This window comes from Mirounga leonina, unplaced genomic scaffold (genome assembly GCF_011800145.1).
Source record: "Mirounga leonina isolate KUSES-001 unplaced genomic scaffold, KU_Mleo_1.0 Mir_92, whole genome shotgun sequence".
NCBI classification, from domain to species: domain Eukaryota; kingdom Metazoa; phylum Chordata; class Mammalia; order Carnivora; family Phocidae; genus Mirounga; species Mirounga leonina.
Window position 1 is genome coordinate 12,728,916 of NW_023270852.1, and position 21,260 is coordinate 12,750,175.

The 21,260-nt window shown below is 40.1% G+C and overlaps 1 protein-coding gene across 1 annotated transcript in view; it reads right to left on the reverse strand.

Annotated features, from left to right (window-relative positions):
• Positions 1-10,488: 10,488 nt before the first annotated feature.
• The window catches only part of CLPB (caseinolytic mitochondrial matrix peptidase chaperone subunit B), a 162,215-nt gene continuing 151,443 nt past the window's right edge, over positions 10,489-21,260 (reverse strand). The window contains exon 17 of the mRNA XM_034995491.1: positions 10,489-10,928. Coding sequence (XP_034851382.1) covers positions 10,848-10,928 — 81 coding nt within the window. The 3' untranslated portion in view covers positions 10,489-10,847. The remainder of the gene's footprint in view (positions 10,929-21,260) is intronic.

Sequence of the window (21,260 nt, forward strand, 5' to 3'; positions counted from 1 at the left end):
GGGAGGATTCCGCCCCCTCGCCCCCTGACAGAGGGAGCAGTATACAAAAAGGAACCGGGGGGGGGGGGGGGACTTTTTTCTTCTGCTCTGACACTAACTTACTCTGTGAGCCTAGACCGTGGAAACTCCATGAGAATGGATGAGGAAGGACCCATGTTTTGGAGAACTTTTTCTGCCTATGGTCACTTGGAGAATGGTAGCCTGGGAATTCCCAGGTACCACCATCTTATTCCCACTTCTACAAGTAGTCTCTGACCTTAGCCTCACCTCAGAACTCTGAGCAAGGCTTACCTAGGCTCAGAAAGTGGCCACCATGCTGATTTATTAAGCCAGTACACTCCTTGTCAGCCCTTCTCTGCTATGGGGAAGAGCACGGAGTAGTGGCTACTCCCTACCATGGAAACTCATCTTCTCACCCTCTGAAGCAATGTCCTCAGTGTCATCATTGTCTAACCATGACTGGAAGCTAACTGTGATCAGACATCCATGTCTAACTTCTAATAAGGAAGGGAGTTTATCTATCAGTGGAAAGTTAGTGCATTGTCAGGTCCTGCTTGAGGACCTTTGAACTCCTCTCCCCACCCCATCCCGCCCCACTTTTATCTACCAACTCCACAGGCATCCTTCTTCCAAATCCCTATTCTCTTCTGCCATGACTCTGTGCTCCAGGGAGAGTTGGAGGCAAACACATTAACTGTATGTCCTCCCAACCTGTCTATCAGAACCTGCAGTCTCTTGTTCATTTCTCTGTTATGGGGACAACCCTTTTGACCATTCTTTTCTTTTCTTTCATTGGTACCGTAGGCTACCCAGTATACTACCAATTTCTATTTTTGTTTTCAGTTTTTAGCATTAGGCCTTTCCAGGGACCCAAATGCTCAACCATCAAGGATCTCTGAAGAATGATGAGGGAAGATTTTTTTAAACAAATTTTTTATTGTTATGTTAATCACCATACATTACATCACTAGTTTTATGAGGGAAGATCTTAATCCAGTTCTAGAAATCTTTTTTTTTTAAAAGATTTTATTTATTTGACAGAGAGAGACACAGCGAGAGAGGGAACACAAGCAGGGTGAGTGGGAGAGGGAGAAGCAGGCTCTCCACTGAGCAGGGAGCCTGATGAGGGGCTCGATCCCAGGACCCTGGGATCATGACCTGAGCCAAAGGCAGATGCTTAACCGACTGAGCCATCCAGGCACCCCTAGAAATCTTTTTTGAGTGTCTGATCTATGATAGAACTTCATGAGGCACTAGACACATGGGAATAAATTAATCCTAGATGCTTTCTTTAAGAATCTCCTAGTCTGGGCACGCCTGGGTGGCTCAGTTGGTTAAGTGGCTGCCTTAGGCTCAGGTCATGATCCCAGGGTTCTGGGATTGAGTCCCACATCCGACTCCTTGCTCAGTGGGGAGCCTGCTTCTCCCTTTGCCTACTCTGCCTGCTCTGCCTACCTCTCCCCCTGCTTGTGCTCTCTCTTTCTGACAAATAAATAAATAAATAAATAAATAAATAAATAAATAAAAAAAATCTTTAAAAAACAAAAACAAAAGAATCTCCTAGTCTGATGGGCACATGGGTATTTGTCTATGGGAGATGTTATCCTTAGAATGTTTCAGTTGTCTGGACAAGAGAATGGCACATAGATGGTGAGGTGAGTTGACTCTTCTTTTAAAAAGAGAAGAAGAAAAAAAGGTTTGATCCTAACAACCACGCCATACATTGACAAGCTTATCCAAGTTTTTATGCGTGGGAAGAGTCCTGCCTAAGGGCTGCCATAGTGGACATCTATGGTGTGGTCAGCCCAGCACAACTCTTGTCTTGGGAACTGTTTCCTCCATCCACGTGGCTACCCAGGGAATCATTGCTCTTATATAATCCTACCCTCAGCCATAATTGGTCCAGGTGTGGGTACTTGTCCAACGATGGGTCAACAAACCCTTCCTCTTCATTACTTCTTAATTGGGAAACGAATCATTCTCTTTTGAATGGTTAAAGCTATAAATATAAATCTCAGGAAATGTTTGCAGCTACTTTCCCTACTATCAAGAGAAAAGGTGGTCTGTAGTGGAGAAAGAATAAATAAAAAGTTGAAGCAAAAGATATAGAGTCTCATGTTAGAATTTAGGAGCCTAGTTCCAGTGATTCCTGAGACATCCTTACTCTTTTTGCAAATTAGTTGTTCAGTCCTTCAATGGATTTTTTTTTAAATCCAATATATTCTTCTTTATGTTTAATCTAGTTCAAGTTAGATTTTTCACTTCCAAATAAAGATATTCAAATAAAAAATTGGTATAAGGTATGTAATGATGCAAAGAGCAGATCTTAAAATATGAAACTGGCCCTGTTGATGTAGGGTGGGATGCAGTGAGAATGTCTCCATTCTGAGCCTGGAAATGATATGACCTTGTTAGGTGATAATAAAGTAGCTGGAAAAACTACTGCATGTGTCTCTTAGAACTTGGTGTCAATTTTTCCCCTTGCCCTGTGGTTGCAACATCAAAGGATTGAGTAGAAAAAGGTAAAATATTGGTGTATACTGTCTCCATTTGCAACCTCAGAAAGGTGCATCAAGAGGGAACAGGTTAGATGAGGGACAGCATGACAATTTGTAACTCTGGTAAGGAAACATCTGCCTGTGACCGGCAATCAGAGGCTGCAGCAAGAGGATAATCATGCGCTTGGCAGATTGTCCACAGTCAAGTTTTCTGCCACCCCCTAAAGTGAATATTGATTAGGAGACAGTGAATGTCTTATAACTGAAATGGAGATATTTGGGAAGATCCAGAGAAATTAGGAAAGTGTGATTTTCCCAGTCCTTCTTGGCATTCTGGCCTGACAGCAGGAAAGAGCTGACATTCTTTTTTTTTTTTTTTTTTTTTTTTTGGCATCTAGCATCTGAAACCACTTTCTAAGCTAGGGGAATTCCCCATCTAACAGATGCCAGATACTTGTTTTCTAAACTTCCCTTACAACCAAGATTCAGACACTTGACCTCGTCTCAGCCAATCATGTACGCTCATCACAGACTAAGCTAAGGAATCTGTAGTAGTGAGGACTCATGGACCATAAGAATTCTCTACAGGGGCAAAAGGTTGCAGCAACATCTAGTTCTAGGTGCAGCAGGCCCCTACAGAGCTTGTTCTTGGCAGCAGTGAGGGTTCAGTGCCAACTACATCAGCTGTGCAAGGGGCAGTGATGGCAAGGCTGTTTTCATGGGGAAAACAATGTAGCTTAATTTAGGGTAGTATTTCTAGTTCTATGTCTCTATAGTTGGTCCTCCAGTCATTCCAGTAATTCTCTGAGATATCTAATATCTTTTATAAATGTAATATCTAATAAATATATTTTTTGCTTAAATAAGATGGAGTTAGTTTCTGTTGCTTGTAACTAATGACTCTGATATAGAAATTGGTACTAGATTGGCTGAGGGCATCAGACTCTCAGAACTGTTGGAATCTTGGAATAATTGTGATTCCTGGTTGGGAACAAAGGCAGTAAAAATCCAGAGATGGAGTGTTATTTAATGGCAAACAGTTCATCAATTTATTACCAGTGGCCACCTGGAATTAAGTATCCCTAAAGAGCATAGACTTGGTGGACTGTCAGGGATCAGTATAAAGGGAATGAGGAATTCAAGGATGGTGAGGAGGTGTGGAAAGCTTAGAGAGAGAATGAGAGGGTAAAAATCAAACTCAACGTTTGCTCCTGTGTGAGAGTTAGAGAATGGTTTGAAAGAGGGACATGCCAGGATGGGAATGGTGATGAAAGGATTTGGATGGCTAAGAGAGGCCTAAGCCCTCTATGCGTTAGGGCTAGGTTGGGAGCACATAAGGGAAAATCCAAAATAACAACAAGGTAAGCAAATAATAGATTACTTCTTCTTCACTTAAGGTAAGTCTATAAGTAAGGAGTCCAGTGCTTGTGTGGCTGCTCCATGGGCACTTAGGACTCAGATTCCTTCTTTTTTTTTGTTTCCTAGAGTGTGGTTTCTAACTTAGGTTCTTATGTCTTAGGTAGCTGCTGGAGATCCAGCTATCACATCCATATTCTAGGCAGCAAGAATGAGGAAAAAGGAAAAGAAAAAGTGCATCTTTCAGTGAGACATCTCCTTAATAAGGAACCTTCTAGAAGTTCCATTCAACACTTCCACTTACTTCTTTGCCTGAGCTGTCATACAGTTACATCAAACTTAATGGGAGACTAGGAAAGGCAAGATTTTAACTGAGCACATTAGTATCCCCCTACCCCCAGTAGAGTCTATGCTGCTGAGGAGAGAATGGATATTAGGCAGGTGTATTGTTACCCACTGCTACATAACAAACTACCCCCAAACTTATTAGCTTAAAACAACACACATTTATTATCTCATAATTTCTGTGGATCAAGAATCTGGATGTGACTTACCTGAGTATTCTGCTTCAGGGCCTCTCATAAGGTTGCAGTCAAGGTGCCAAATCTTTAGTCTCAAATGAAAGCTTGACCAAGGAAAGATTGCTTCCAAGCTCACTCACATGGTTGTTACCAGGACTCAGTTTATCCAGGCATGTTGGACCGAAGGGGTCAGTCCTTACCAGATTTTGGCCAGAGATTGCCCTCAGTTCCTTGCCATATGGACCTCTCCAACAGGGAAAGCACATAAGAAGAGCCAGACAAAATGCCAGCAAGACAGAAGTCAGTCTTTCATAAACTAACCTTGGAAATGACATCATATCACTTTTGCCATATTCTATTCCTTAGAAGAAGGTTACTAGGTCCTGCCCACACTCAAGGAGAGGGGATTATACAAGGACATGAAAATCAGAAGACAAGGATCACTGAGAGCCATGTCAGAAGCCATCTATCACAGCAGGCAACTAATGATCTCTGTCACAATCCCAACCTCCCAATGGAAGTAGCCAGCTACTATAGGACCTCCTCCCTGTCTAATGGGATAACTTTTCTCTTGTTTGAAGACCATGTAAAAATGTCCCCATGGGAATTATCTGGTAAGAGGAAACCAAGTTTCCTTATGCCCCATCCCACTGACTTCATTATCTCCATACTCACAGCCAGAATCAGAACCCAACATGCCTCATGGTCAAATAGGAAGTCAAATTCACAAGAAGGCCTTCCCACTATAAGAATTAAAAGATTTTTCAAATTTATATCAATAAAATCTGGCAAATCTGAGAATGGATTTTGAGGTGCTGGACCAGGAAGGAGGAACATAATTTAAAATTAGGCTGAATAGATCAATATGAGTGCACATACCAGAGCCTGGATTCCATGAGTTAGTTCTAATAACTGGGAGTTTTGTTTGGTTTTTTTTTTTTAAGATTTTTTTTTCTTTTTATTTATTTATTTGAGAGAGAGAATGAGATAGGGGAGGGTCAGAGGGAGAAGCAGACTCCCTGCTGAGCAGAGAGCCCGATGCGGGACTCGATCCCGGGACTCCAGGATCATGACCTGAGCCGAAGGCAGTCGCTTAACCAACTGAGCCACCCAGGCGTCCCGAGTTTTTTTTTTTTTTAAGATTTTATTTATTTGAGACACAGAGAGAGCATGAGCGGGGGGTAGGGGCAAAGGGAGAGGGAGAATCAAACTCCTCTCTGAGCAGGGCCCAATGCGGGGCTCGATCCCCGGACCCTGGGATCATGACCTGAGCCAAAGGCAGACGCTTAACCAACTGAGCCACCCAGGTGCCCCATAACTGGGAGTTCTAGTTGCCTTTTTTTTTTTTAAGATGAGGTTATTTTTCCCTAGAGTCTATAATAACATTTTAGTATATTCACTTTAGCTTATATCTACCCAGCTATCCATTCTTCTATCCATCTCTCCATCTATTGTATTTTTTGATGCATTCACAGTAAGTTACAGACATCCATACACTTGGTTCCTAACACTTCTGTGTATCATTAAGTAGAGAAAAATATTATTTGTTAATTTTCAGGTATAATTTTCATATAGTGAAACGCATAAATCTCAAGTGCACCCACCACGCAATGAGTTTGACACGCACACATGCCTATGTAACCCAACCCCTTACCATCATCCCAGAAAGTTCTTTCATGCCTCTTCCCAATTAATCCCAATTCCCACTCCCTCACAGGGAGTAACCATTCTTCTGATTCTTTTTCCACTAGAGATTAATGTTGCCTGTTCTTTAATTCCTTTGAGTACTTTGTGTAAGCCTTCTTTTACTCAACAAAAAGTTTTTGAGATTCACCTATGTTGTGTGTATCAATAGTTCACTGCATTTTTTTATTGCTGAATAGTAATTCATCGAATGAACATACTTGTGTAAGCAGAATTCTAAGATGTCTCCCCAAATTCCTACCTCTTGGTGTACATGCCCTGTGTAATTCCCAGTACTATGACTATGATGAGATATCACTTCCATAATTAGGTTATATCATATGACACTATTGACTGTTAAAAAGGGGAATTATCTGGGTGGATCTGACCTAATGACATTGAACCCTTTATATTTGGGTTAAGAGGTCAGAAAACAGTGAAGTCAGAGAGATCTGAAACATCACTCAACAGGAGGAAGAGTCTTCATAGCCAAATGGAGGGGCCACATGGCAAATGTGGGTGACCTCTAGGAGCTGAGAGTGACTTCTAGCTGACAGCCAGTAAGAAGACAGGACCTCAGTCCTACAACTACAAGGAATTGAATTCTGCTACGAATTGAATAAACTGGGGAGTGGATTTTTCCTCAGAGCCTCCAAAAGGAAATGCAACCTGGCTGACATCCTGAAATCCTGAGCAGATGAGAACTGTGCCCTACTCTGAACTGTGAGCTAATGAGTGAATTGTGAGCTACAGAATTGTGAGCTAATGAGGGAATGTTTTTTTTTTTCCTATCACTGTGGTTGTCTCTTTTTCTTTTTCTTTAATTTAATTTTATTATGTTGTGTTAGTCACCATACAGTACATCATTAGTTTTTGATGTAGTGTTCCATGATTCATTGTTTTCATATAACACCCAGTACTCCATGCAATACATGCCCTCCTTAATACCCATCACTGGGCTAACCCATCCCCTGACCCCCCTCCCCTCTAAAACCCTCAGTTGGTTTCTCAGAGTCCATAGTCTCTCATGGTTCATTTTCCCCTCCGATTCCCCCCCTTCATTTTTCCCTTCCTTCTCCTAATGTCCTCTATTCCTTATGTTCCACAAATAAGTGAAACCATATGATAATTGACTTTCTCTGCTTGACTTATTTCACTTAGCATAATCTCCTCCAGTCATCCATGTTGATGTAAAAGTTGGGTATTCATCCTTTCTGATGGCTGAGTAATAGTCCATTGTATATATGGACCACATCTTCTTTATCCATTTGTCCGTTGAAGGGCATCTCGGCTCTTTCCACGGTTTGGCTATTGTGGACATTGCTGCTATGAACATTGGGGTGCATATGGCCCTTCTTTTCACTACATCTGTGTCTTTGGGATAAATACCCAGTAGTGCAATTGCTGGGTCATAGGGTAGCTCTGTTTTTAATTTTTTGAGGAACCTCCACACTGTTTTCCAAAGTGGCTGTACCAACTTGCATTCCCACCAACAGTGTAAGAGGGTTCCCCTTTCTCCACAACCTTTCCAACATTTGTTGTTTCTTGCCTTGTCAATTTTTGCCATTCTAACTGGTGTAAGGTGGTATCTCAATGCGGTTTTGATTTGAATTTCCCTGATGGCTAATGATGATGAACACTTTTTCATGTGTCTGTTAGCCATTTGTATGTCTTCCTTGGAGAAGTGTCTGTTCATGTCTTCTGCCCATTTTTTGACTTGATTATTTGTTTTTTGGGTGTTGAGTTTGAGAAGTTCTTTATAGATCTTGGATATCAGCCCTTTGTCTGTAATGTCATTTGCAAATATCTTCTCCCATTCTGTGGGTTGCCTCTTTGTTTTGTTGACTGTTTCCTTTGCTGTGCAGAAGCTTTTTATCTTGATGAAGTCCCAAAAGTTCAAACTCTCTCTCTTCGCAGATGACATGATACTTCATGTGGAAAATCCAAAAGACTCCACCCCCAAATTACTAGAACTCATACAGCAATTCAGTAATGTGGCAGGATACAAAATCAATGCACAGAAATCAGTTGCTTCCTTATACACTAACAATGCAAATGTAGAAAGAGAAATTAGAGAATTGATTCCATTTACAATAACACCAAAAACCATAAGATACCTCGGAATAAACCTAACCAAAGAGGTAAAGGATCTATACTCTAGGAACTACAGAACACTCATGAAAGAAATTGAAGAAGGCACAAAAAGATGGAAAAACATTCCATGCTCATGGATTGGAAGAATAAACATTGTTAAAATGTCTATGCTGCCCAGAGCAATCTATACCTTCAACACCATCCTGATCAAAATGCCAATGATATTTTTCAAAGTGCTGGAACAAACAATCCTAAAATTTATATGGAATCAGAAAAGACCCCGAATTGCCAAGGAAATGTTGAAAAAGAAAAACAAAAGCATGGGCCTCATGTTGCCTGATTTCAAGCTATATTACAAAGCCGTGATCACCAAGACAGCTTGGTACTGGCACAAAAACAGACGTATAGACCAATGGAACAGAATAGAGAGCCCAGATATGGACCCTCAACTCTATGGTCAAATAATCTTCAACAAAGCAGGAAAAAATATGCAATGGAAAAAAGACAAGTCTCTTCAATAAATGGTGCTGGGAAAATTGGACAGCTATATATAGAAGAATGAAACTCGACCATTCTCTAACACCCCCACACAAAGATAAACTCATCAATGTGAGACAGGAATCCATCAAAATCCTAGAGGAGAACATAGGCAGTAACCTCTTCGACATCGGCCACAGCAACTTCTTTCAAGATACATCTCCAAAGGCAAGTGAAACAAAAGGGAAAATGAACTTTTGGGACTTCATCAAGATAAAAAGCTTCTGCACAGCAAAGAATGTTGTTTTAAGCTGCTAAGTTTGGGGTTATTTTTTACACTGTAATGTAAAACTAATTTAATATGCAGTTTGTTTAGCCATTCTCTTTTGATGGACATATGGGCTATTTCTAGTTTTGTTCTAGTATGAATAGTGCTGCTATGAACATTTATGTGCAAGTCTTTTTTTTTTTTTTTGTGGATATATGTTTTCATTTCTCTTGAAATGGAATTGTTGGGTCATAGAGTAGATGTATGTTTTGTTAAATGAAGAATACTTTGGTATAATGTAGCCGAAAGAATCCAAACACTTATGGAGATGCGAATGTTGGTTTATAAACCTTTCCTTCTAGGAAGGTGTGATTCATTCACAATCAACGCCATTCCTTGAGAGGGTCCAGATGACGTTCTCTTCACTAAGCCACTGAGAAACATATTTGTGAGAGAGTAACAACATCTTTGGAAAGTGCATAGTAACTGGTTTCTGTAGGCCAGGGATGTTAGGGGAAGACACTGCAGATGGGACTGAAGAATATGGGCATTTCACTAAGATCCTGATTCATAAAACCAAGAATCCTTTGGAACTGGTGAACAGAAGGCCAACTTAAGACAAGATAAGAGTTATGGTCTCTCACCCAATTTCCAGGCCTGGGTTGGTTCCTTGAATGAAGTGAAGGTAGGTACACTTAAGGAAGATGTATAAATATCTGTTGATATATTCCTAATAGGCTTCCCCAATGGGACCTATAGTCATGTCCCAGGATAACTGTTATGGCTGAATTGTGTCCTCCAAAAAGATATGTCGGGGAGCCCTTTCCCCAGGTACCTGTGTAATAAGTGACCTTACTTGGAAATGGGTTCTTTGCAGATGTAATCAAGCTAAGATAAGGTCATACTGGATTAGTGTGGGTCCTAATCCAATGACTATGTCCTTATAAAAAGACATTTGGACATAGAGACAAACAGCAAGATCAAGTGAGGATGGAGGCAGAGATTGGAGTGATACACTGCAAGCCAGGGAATGCCAAGGACTACTGGTAACCACTAGAGGCTAGGAGAGAGGCATGGAAAAGATTCTCAGAGCCTCCAGAAGGAACCAACTCTGCCAACACCTTGACTTTGGACTTCTGTCTTCCAGAACCATGAAAGAATACATTTCTGTTGTTTTAGTCACCCAGTTGTGGTACTTGTTATGGCAGACCTAGGAAACTAAGAGAATAACTGTGCCCTTGGGAACTATTGACACTGGCTTAATGCTAATTGGAGTTGTAGTTGGCACAGTGATCCCCCACTCAGAGTGGAGGCTTATGGAGTCAAGTGAAAAACTGACTTTTGATTCTAATCTACCTCACTGCCAGTCCTGTCCTTAAGCCCATTTTTATTTTTATTTATTTATTTATTTATTTTATTTTATTTTTTTTAAAGATTTTATTTATTTATTTGAGACAGAGAGAATGAGAGAGAGAGAGCACATGAGAGGGGGGAGGGTCAGAGGGAGAAGCAGACTCCCCGCCGAGCAGGGAGCCCGATGCAGGACTCTATCCAGGGACTCCAGGATCATGACCCGAGCCGAAGGCAGTCGCTTAACCAACTGAGCCACCCAGGCGCCCAAGCCCATTTTTAAACCCATGGTTTTTCTAGTTCCATAGTGGATAGTTAGATTAGGCATATTCAGCAAGTGGCAGAATATGTCACTCTAACCCATGAAATATGGCTATTATGGTAGAAAGGGCTAAGTGGAAGCCCCACAGCTTACTTCCTATCAAAATTATAAACAAAAGCCAATACTGCATTGCTGGGGGAAATGTTAAGACTCGGACACCCATCAAAGACCTGAAAATTCAGAGGTGGCGATTGCTGTTACTTACCCTCTTAACTCACCTGTCTGGCTTGTGCAGAAGTCAGATGGTGCTTGGAGAATGGCAGTGGGTTATTGAAAGGTTAAGACAGGTGATGACTCCAATCGTACCATGTTCCTGATATGGTTTCTTTACTAGAGCAAAACAACAGAGCCTCTGCCACCTGTAGTGAAGTTATTAACTTGTAAATGTTTTTTCTCTATTTCAACGAGCAAAGAAAGCCAAAGGTAGCTTTGTTTAATCTGGCAAGGGCAGAGATACACCTTCGCCATTTTGCTTCATGACCATGTTAACTCTCGGCCTTTGTGCCACAATTTAGTCCACAGGGACTTTGATCTTCTTAGCCTCATGTAAGACATCACACAAGTCCACTATAATTATGACAAAATGCTGGTAAAACCTAAATAGCAGGAGGTATCAGGTACCCCAGATGTCTTAGTGAGTTGTTTTCAGTGGTTTTGGTTTTATTTTAAAATAATTTTATTTTTAATTTATTTTATTTTATTTATTCATTTTTTAAGATTTTATTTATTTATTTGAGAGAGAGAGAGCATGAACAGGGTGAGGGGCAGAGGGAGAAGCAGGCTCTCTGCTGAGCAGGGAGCCTGACGTGGGGCTCGATCCTAGGACTCATGACTTGAGCTGAAGGCAGATGCTTAACCGACTGAACCACCCAGGTGCCCCATTAATAATTTTTTTAAAAAATTCTATTTATTTATTTGAGAGAGAGAGTGAGCGAGAGAGAGAACATGAGCAGGGGCAGAGGAGCCTACTGAGCAGGGAGTCCGATGCGGGGCCAGGACCCTGGGATCATGACCTGAGCCAAAGGCTGATGCTTAACTGACTGAGCCACCCAGGTGTCCCCAGTGTTTTTCGTTTTAGTCATTCTAGGACATGTGTAGTGGTATCTCGTTGTTTTAGTTTACAATTCCCCAATTCCCTGGTAACATGATATGGAGCATCTTTTTGTATGCTTATTTGCTATTTTCTTTGGTGAGGTGTCTGTTCAGATTTTTCTTTTTTTTTTTCCTTTCCTTTCTTCTCCTCTCCTTTCCTTCCTTCCTTTTTCTTTTTCCTTCCTTCCTTCTCTTTTCTTTCTTTCCTTCTTTCTTCTCTCTCTCCCTTCTTTCCTTTCTTTTTCTTCCTTCCCCTTCCTTCCTTCCTCTTCTTCTTTTTTTCCCTCCCACTCCCTTCCTTCCTTCCTTCCTTCCTTCCTTCCTTCCTTCCCTTCCTCCCTTCTTCCCTTTCTCCCCTTCCCTCCTCTCCTGCTCTTCCTTCCTCCCTTCCAACTTCAAACACATATGCTTTATTTTGCAGAAGTGTCAGTGGTAGGCTGAGACCCCCAGCAGGGCAGGGGCAGCTGGGCAGCCACCGGGCCCTTTGGGAAGGTGGGGGGAAGCCGCAGAAAGAGGTGATGCCTCCATAGCTCCTCCCAAGGCCAGCCTCTTCCCCAGGCCCCCAGGACAGAGTTTTTGCCTATTTTTAAATCAGGTTGTTTGTTCTCTTATTGTTGCGTTTTAAGGATTCTTTGTATATTTTAGATACTAGTCCTTCATTAGATATGTGTTTCGCAAATATTTTCTCCCAGGCTGCATGGCTTGTCCTTTCATTCTTTTAACAGTGTCTTTTGCAGAAGTTTCTAATTTTAATAAGGTCCAACTTATCCATTGTTTCTTTCATGGATTGTGCTTTTGATGTTTCTAAACAGTCACTGCCAAACCCAACGTCACCTAGATTTTCTCCTATGTTATCTTCTAGGAGTTTTATAGTTTTGCATTTTACATTTAGGCCTATGATCCACTTACCTGTGTGTGTGTGTGTGTGTGTGTATTAAGATTTTATTTATTTTAATATATATATATTTTAAAGACTTTATTTATTTGACAGACAGAGACACAGCGAGAGAGGGAACACAAGCAGGGGGAGTGGGAGAGGGAGAAGCAGGCTTCCCGCTGAGCAGGAAGCCCGATGCGAGGCTCGGTCCCAGGACCCTGGGATCATGACCTGAGCCGAAGGCTGACGCTTAATGACTGAGCCACCCAGGCACCCCTTTACATGTATATTTTAAATAATTATTTTATCAAATTAAAATGCACATAATTATAAAATATCAAGACTTATAATGATAAGACTTATAATGAAGAACATCCTCTTCTCTATCCCTTTCTTTTTAAAAAATTTTAAAAAATATTTTACTTATTTATTTGACAGAAAGGGAGAGAGAGCACAAGCAAGGGGAGTGGCAAGCAGAGGGAGCCGCTGATGCGGGCTCCATCCCAGAACCCTGGGATCATGACCTCAGCTCAAGGCAGACGCTTAACCGCTTAACTGAGCCACCCAGGTGCCCCTTCTCTACCCCTTTCTATCCCCAGAACCCAGATCCCACTCTCCAAACCATTTCAGCTGTTTCTTTTTGGTATTGACTTCCACATATTTAGATAAACAACATTTTTAGCTAACATTTATTGAGTGTTTACAATAGAGTGTCAGGCTCTATCTTAAGTGCTTTTCATGCATTGTTTCGTCTTCATAATCATCTTATATTATAGGTACTATTTCTATTCCCATTTTAGGGATGAGAAAAATTGAGTCACAGAGCGGTTAGGTAATTTTGTAAGGTCACATGGTTAGCAAATGGCAGAGTTGGGATTTAATCCTCGGCAGTGTGTTCTTTCAGTATAATGTTTACCTTGTGATTTCTTGATTTTTTAATTTTAGACTATTGGCTTCCTAGTATGAATATTTATCACTCACACCACCGAAGTCACCAATGTGTCCCCCTTTATTAATCCAATATGCCATATTTCACTGAATCTAAGACATCACTGACTGTAAGATATACCTTTATATATCACTAAAAAGAAAATAATTACTCTCTTATCACTTAGAATTTTCGTTTTATATTTATTGAAAGAGATCCTTTAGACTTCAGATGTATTATTTACTATATACTTTTGTGCATGCACGCAATAAAAAGAAAAATACAGGGGCGTCTGGGTGGTTCAGTCAGTTAAGCGTCTGCCTTTGGCTCATGTCATGATCCCAGGGTCCTGGCATCGAGCCCTGTGCTGAGCTCCCTGCTCAGTGGAGAGCTTGCTTCTCCCTCTCCCTCTGCTGCTCTCCCCTCACCCACCCCACTCGTGCTCTCTCTCTCTCTCTCAAATAAATAAATTTTTTAAAAAAGATTTTATCTATTTATTTGACAGAGAGAGACAGCGAGAGAGGAAACACAAGCAGGGGGAGTGAGAGAGGGAGAAGCAGGCTTCCCGTGGAGCAGGGAGCCCGATGCGGGACTTGATCCCAGGACCCTGGGATCATGACCTGAGCCGAAGGCAGACGCTTAACAATTGAGCCACCCAGGCACCCCTAAATAAAATCTTTTTAAAAAATACAAGCAAATAAACTGGTTAAAGTATTTCTAAAATTTCTTTCATTCAGAATCTCATTCTTTTGAATCATTTTTTGCCTCAAAGATGTCAAACCCCACATTTTTTTTTATTTTTTTTAACACAAATCATACTACATACTTTCAAGAGTAATGGTGATATAGTATTTTTTAAAAGAGGGATCCACTATCATCAGTGGGATTTTCTTCTAACCGATATTCATTCTGCAAATTTTGATACTGGCATTTTCCTGATTTTTCTAGAATATATAAACGAAAACTGCTTAGACAAAACCTGGACTTATATTCTTTCCTCAAATGGTCCTTCAATGGATTATGGACCGACATGTTCAGGAGTGGCATATCCCATCATGCCATAGGAATAACAGTCATGTTTGCACATGGTTAGAGCATCTATGTCATGATCATCGCCTGGCTGATAGCAATTGTGACAGATCTTGATTTCAGATTTTCAGATTTCAGTTTTGATAGCTTGTGCATCTTGGAATCCATGAAAAAGAGTGGTCATATACAAATTTTAGTTATATAAATATTTAGTTGGACTTTATGCCTGAGTCATGTATGTATCACTTATGTACCATGATTAATTTGCTTGTATGAACTTTTGCTTTCCCTAGAATCAATAATAGCCTGTTTTTTATTTGCTTACTTTTCTATATTCTCTATCATTATCTCTCTCCTAAGGAATTGTAAAACTCTTGGAAATACTCTTTTCCACACAGACATGTCAAGTCTTCTATCAGTCCCTTTATTTTTTTCTTGGAGACATTTCTCCTGGAGCTTTATGGGTTAGACTGGACTATTTTCCCAGTTCTTCACTTCCTTCCTTTTACTGAATTATACACCCATGCTTTATGCCACATGACTTTGCAGTATCTTCCACTAGAGTATGGGGAGTACATTTTCCTACCCCATTGATGTTGAGCTTGGCCCTATGACTTGCTTTGGCTCAAGAATGTTAATAGACATGAGAGGAGCAGAAGATTTCAATGTACTTGTGTCATCTGGCTTGCTTTTTGAGCTCTTCTACAATTCGTCATGAAAATAACGTGGCTTGGGTAACGGTTGGTTCAAGGAGAATGAGAAAACATGAGAAGACTTGAACCCAAACTTCAGTCTAGAGCCAAGCCCAGCTGAACCCAGCTATATCAACTGAACTGTAGCCAATATGTAGACCCATGAACGTGAGAAATAATTTGTTTGTGTAAGCCACTGAGATTTTGAGGTTTTCTTTTACTACATAGAAAAAAACTGACTAAATGCCTTCTGTCCTCCTGCACAAGTCTGGACTGGTTGTTGCTCTGCAGAGCTATTGTCCTGGGATGTTCCTTTGCCTACCTATTAGGCTGGATACCTAATCTACTGATTTCTTTGACTTCCTTTTTCTTGGTTTAATAGAGCATACATATCCTTAAGTAGCTGCCTGAGAATGGGTGCATAAAAGGCACATTTCTTGAGACCCCCTCATGTTGACTGGGTCATCACATTTCATTAATAATTTGGCCAGGTATGGATTTCCAGGTTGAAAATAATTTTCTTTCAGAATTTGAAGGCATTTTACCATTGTCTTTCAGCTTCCTATGTTGTTTTTGAGGGATGTAACTATAATTCCCTATTCTGTATATGTGGCTTATTTATTTTTCCTTTGGAAGCTTTTAGAATCTTCTTTATGTTCCAAGAATTCTGATATTTCATGATGATATGCCTGGGTGGGAATCTGTTTTCAACCACTGGATATTTGGTGGGCCCTTTCAGTCTGAAAACTCATGTCCTTTAGTGATGGAAAATAATTTTTAACAGGAAAAATTTCTTAAGATGCTATTTATCTGATAATATATTTTTTCACTTAATCTTTTCTTTCTTTTTGGAACTCCTATTAGGTGGAGGTTGGGCACTCTCAATTGCTTTTTCTAACTTCATTTGTTCTCTCACATTTTCCATATCTTTTTGTTCTACTTTTTGGGAGATCTTCTCATTTATCTTCCAATTATTTTATAGATTAAAAAAATTAGCTAACATATCTTAAAATTCCAAAAGTTATCTCTGTCCTGTTATTTTTACCTTTATAGAAATAATCTTATTTTTGTTTCATGGTTATATTATGTTCTCTCTTTTTTTTCCTCTCTGGGTATTTTTTTCTTCTCTAGATTTTTTGGGGGAGTTTTCTTCTATTGCTTTCTGTATTGTTTTTGCTTCCTTCTAGTTTTCTTCTTCTTGATTATACTTTTGGCTTTTATGCTCAAGCTTTCCTTACATGCCTGGTGATTCTTTTCCTTTCATATTTAAGAGTGAGGTATTAAAAAGTTTGTGTCCAGAGTTTGTGAAATGTGGTTTCACTGTATGGTCACTGGATAGGGACTCAGCTGTTTTTTGTTTGTTTTTTTTTTTAAATGCAAAATGTTGCTTCTACAGATCTTTTCTCTAGGGTCATTTAGTATCTTTAGAGACAAATCTTTCAAGGTTCTGCCCAAGAAGGAAATGTGCTTGGCTGCCATTGCTCTTGAAGCTACATGGCAGAAACGGCTGGGGTGGGTTTTGGGCACAGCTCTTCTTTCTCACTTTTTGCTCTTCCTGGAGGTCCTGAACCTGAAGGCTCTCTGGTTGGCTTCTTCCACACGCTAACACTTCAGTCTCCTATATCTTCAGGAAAGGGGTATTTGGCTGACCAGGATGCAAGAGACCTGGAAGTCTTACTGCATTTAAAAAATAAATTATATGTACAGTCCTGAACTTTTCTGGGGTACTGTGGTATGAATTTGATTCTTTTTTTTTTGACATCCCCGCTGTAGCTATTGGGTGTTTAGTTTTCTTAGTTCTGCTATTCATTTTTCTCAGTTCTGCTTTCTCTATTTAGTTTCCATTTGTAATAGAGTACAGACATGTATTAAGAGAAAAAAGTTTATAATTTCACTAACTTGAAATAAAAATACATGTATTAGGCCAGATGATTCAAACAAGTAAAGAAATAGAAAGTAAAATATAAAAGTGTCTTCCTCCTTTCTTCCCCTAGTCCTTCTCTCAAAAGGTAACCTTTGTGAATACTTTGATTTCTCCTAGAAATAAAAAAAAAAACAAGCCTATAAGTGTGTGTGTGTGCGTGCGTGTGTGTGTGTGAAATTGTATATACACAGGATAAAACCATATAGTATATGGGCTAGATTTTTCCCGTAATATTCCTGGAGATATTTCACTATTGGCACATGCAGATTCATTTTGTTCTTTATAATTTATTGTGATGGGCACACTGGTTTTGAAACTATTTCTAGAGCACTATACAAACTATAAAGGATCTTCTCTAGTAAGTTCTTTTTGTAGAGCAAACAATTTCAGGGTAATTAATACTTGTCCATTAATTTTTCAGGTATGTATACTGGTATTTTATTTTTTTATATTTATTTACTTAAGTAAATAAAAGCCCCAACGTGGGGCTTGAAGTCATGACCCTGAGATCAAGAGTCACATGCTCCCCCCAACTAAGCCAGCCAGGTACTCCTGTATACTTGTATTTTAATACATCAACCTTTCTTAAAGTGATCCCAGCTGTAAACAGATCACTACATATATAGTCACAAGGGTTTCAAGTGAAATGCTCAGTGAGGCAGAGAGCAAAATTATTGGGAATCTTTTGGTTGCAAGAAACAGAAATTCCACCTGAAGGAAACTCCAGCTAAAGGGGAAAAAGAGAGTAGGTTTTAGGGATACTCTGTTGTCTTATAGGACCTAACAACAGGCGGGCTTCATGGAAAACTAGGACCAGAGACCCAGACACCATTGTAACTCTCTCTGATCTTTTAGCTCTGCTCCTCTTGCACTCTGTTCTTTACTCTAAGCAAATCCATTTCTTCAATTATTCTAGTCCTCAGAGTAGATAACTTGGCAATGGACAGCTGCAGAGATGTACATCTTAGAGAGCCTTGGGGCTCTCTCTCAAGCTCTGGTTTTAAAATTTCTGGGGGAGAAGGGAATCTGATTGGTCCAGCTTGGGTCACATTAGGTTGTTACCTTAGGACAAGTAAAATGTACCCAGATGTATCCAGAGAGCAATGGATGGCAGTGAATGGACCAATATGACAGCAACCTTGAAAAGTGTTTGGATGGTGTGAAGGGGTGAGGGAGAGCATTGCTATCAGAAGGGGAATGCTGAATAGACTGTTGCCTAGGGGTCTGCCAGTACTGAATCTTCTAATTCTTTGATGGAGACTTCCTGGAAGGGGTAAGATTTTTTTTTTTTTAAAGATTTATTTATTTATTTTGAGAGAGAGACAGAGAGAGCAAGTGTGTATGAGTAGGGGGAGGGGCAGAGGGAGAGGGAGAATGAGAATCTCATGCAGACTCCCTGACGAGCACAGAGCCTAACACACGGGGCTTGATCTTAGGACCCTGAGACCATGACTGGAGCCGAAATCAAGAGTTGGATTCTTAACCAATTGAGCCACCCAGGTGCCCTAGATTTTTCTTTTTTAAAGATTTTATTTATTTATTTATTTAGAGGAATCTCCACACCCAACATGGGGCTTGAACTCACAATCCCGAGATCAAGAGTCATATGCTCTACCAACTGAGCCAGCCAGGTGCCCCTAGAAGCAGTAAGATTTCAGTGGTGCCATCATTTGAAGAAAATCCAAGCCCTCAGTGAAGGTTCCAAAGGTTCCCTAGGTCACAGAGAAGACCCTACCCATCAGTCTGGAGCCCACCAACACATCCTTTTCTGGGCCTTCAAAGCTCTGTGATCCTTCCAAGCGAAAGTGGACAGCAGTGGGCACTATTGTTAAAACAAGGCTGGGTTCAGTCTTCATTTTAACCATTTATGGAGCTCTACATTTCTTTATGTAGATCAAAGTTTCTCTCTGATATCATATTCCATCTTCCTGAAGAACTTCCTTTAACATTTCTTCCTTTAACATTAAAATTTTTTAATGCAGGTGTGATGGTAATGAATTCTCTCAAATTATATTTGTCTGAAAGAGTGTTTCTCTCTCATTTTTGAAATATGTTCACTGGGTACGGAATGCTGAGTTGACAGTTTCTTCCTTCAGCACTTTAAAGATGTTACTCTATTGTCTTCTGGCTTGCAGAGCTTCTGGTGAGAAGTGTGCTTTGTTCCTCCGTATAGTGTGTCTTTTTTCTTTGGCTGCTTTCAAGATTTTCTCTTTATTTTTAGTTTTTGGAATTTTGGATATATGATGTGTCCAGGTGTGTGTAGTGGTTGAAAAATATGTATACAAATTCTTTGATGCTTTAAAAGGTGGAGTTTAATTCTTCTCTTAAGTTTGGGATGGACTTAGAGACTTCCTGCTCTCCAAGTTATTTTATCTTATTTTATTTATTATTTTTTAAAAGACTTATTTATTGGGGTACCTGGGTGGCTCAGTTGGTTAAACGTCTATCTCTGGCTCAGGTCATGATCCTGGGGTCCTGGGATTGAGCCCCACATCGGGTTCCCTGTTCAGTGGGGAGCCTGATCCTCCCTCTCCCTCTGCTGCTCCCCCTGCTTGTGCTCTTCCTTCTAAGTAAATAAACTCTTTTAAAAAAATAAAATATTTATTTGAGAAAGAGAGAGAGAGAGAGAGACAGAGAACAAGTGGGGGAGGCGCAGAGGGACTGAATTCAGTGCAGACTCCCCACTGAGTGTGGAGCCCAATGCAGGGCTCAGTCTCATGACCCTGAAATTATGACCTGAGCCGAAATCAAGAGTCAGACGCTTAACTGACTGAGCCACCCAGGTGCCCCACAGGCATTTTATTTTTAAATTTTTGTGTATCAAAGTATAATTAACATATAACATTGTTAGTTCCAAGTGTATGGCATAATGATTCCATATTTGTATGTATCACAAAATGACATCCATTGTTATAGTCACAAAATTTTTTTCTTTGTTAGATGTCCATGACTCATTTATTATATAACTGAAGTTTATACCTTTTGATTGCCTTCAGCCCTTTTGCCCAGCCCCCAACAAACTGTTTCCTGCATCTATAAGGTCTTTTTTTTTCTTTTTTTTTTTTTTTTAAGATTTCATATATAAGTGAGATCATATGGTATTTGTCTTTCCCTGACTTGTTTGACCTAGTATAATACCCTCAGGGTCCATCCACATTTTCACAAATGACAAGATTTCATTGTTTTTATGGCTGCATATATTCCATATCTTGGCTATTGTAAATAATGCTGCAATGAACATGGGGGTGCATATGTCTTTCCGAGTTAGTGTTTTTCTTTGGGTAAATACCCAGAAGTGGAATTGTTGGATCATATGGTAGTTCTATTTTTAATTTTTTGAGGAACCTCCATATTGTTCTCCATGGGAGACTCACTTCTAACAAAGATGATATAGTGGGAATTAATGGTGTGCTACTTCTGAGACTGGGCTCGTACAAGACAGTGTTGCTTCTGCTTGACTCTTAGATTGCTCTGGGGATGCTAACTGCCACACTGAGGATTTTAAGCTGGTATGATTTAGTGATCAGGACATTATAATTATTTTATATATTTAATTGTCAGAATAAGCCAGCTGGATGAGGAGTTACCGTAATGGGAAGAAACTGTCAAAGATAAAAACCCAAATTGTGACATTATGCCACAGAAAGCTTATTGAGTGATTTGCTCTTCCAGCAAGCACTTGGTAAGCATCCATACTGTGTCTGAGTATGTTCAGATAAGCCACAGAAATCAGGCAGAGGAAGACCCTAAACCAGTTTTGTAATTTTAACCTGCTAGAATATGAATCTTGACTTCTTTGATACAACTCTATTAAAATACAGTTCATTTAACTTTTTAAAATTAATAGACTTGGGGCACAGAGTTGGTTCAGTCAGTTGAGCTTCTGACTCTTGTTTTTGGCTCAGGTCATGATCTCGAGGTTGTGGAATTGAGCCCTGTGTGGGGCTCCGTGCTCAGTGGGGAGTCTGCTTGGGATTCTGTCTTTCCCTCCCCCTCTGCTCCTCCCACCCTCTCTAAAATAAATAAATCTAAAAAAAATAAAATTAACAGACTTTATTTTTTATTTTTTTAAAGATTTTATTTATTTATTTGAGACAGAGAGAATGAGAGACAGAGAGCACGAGAGGGAGGAGGGTCAGAGGGAGAAGC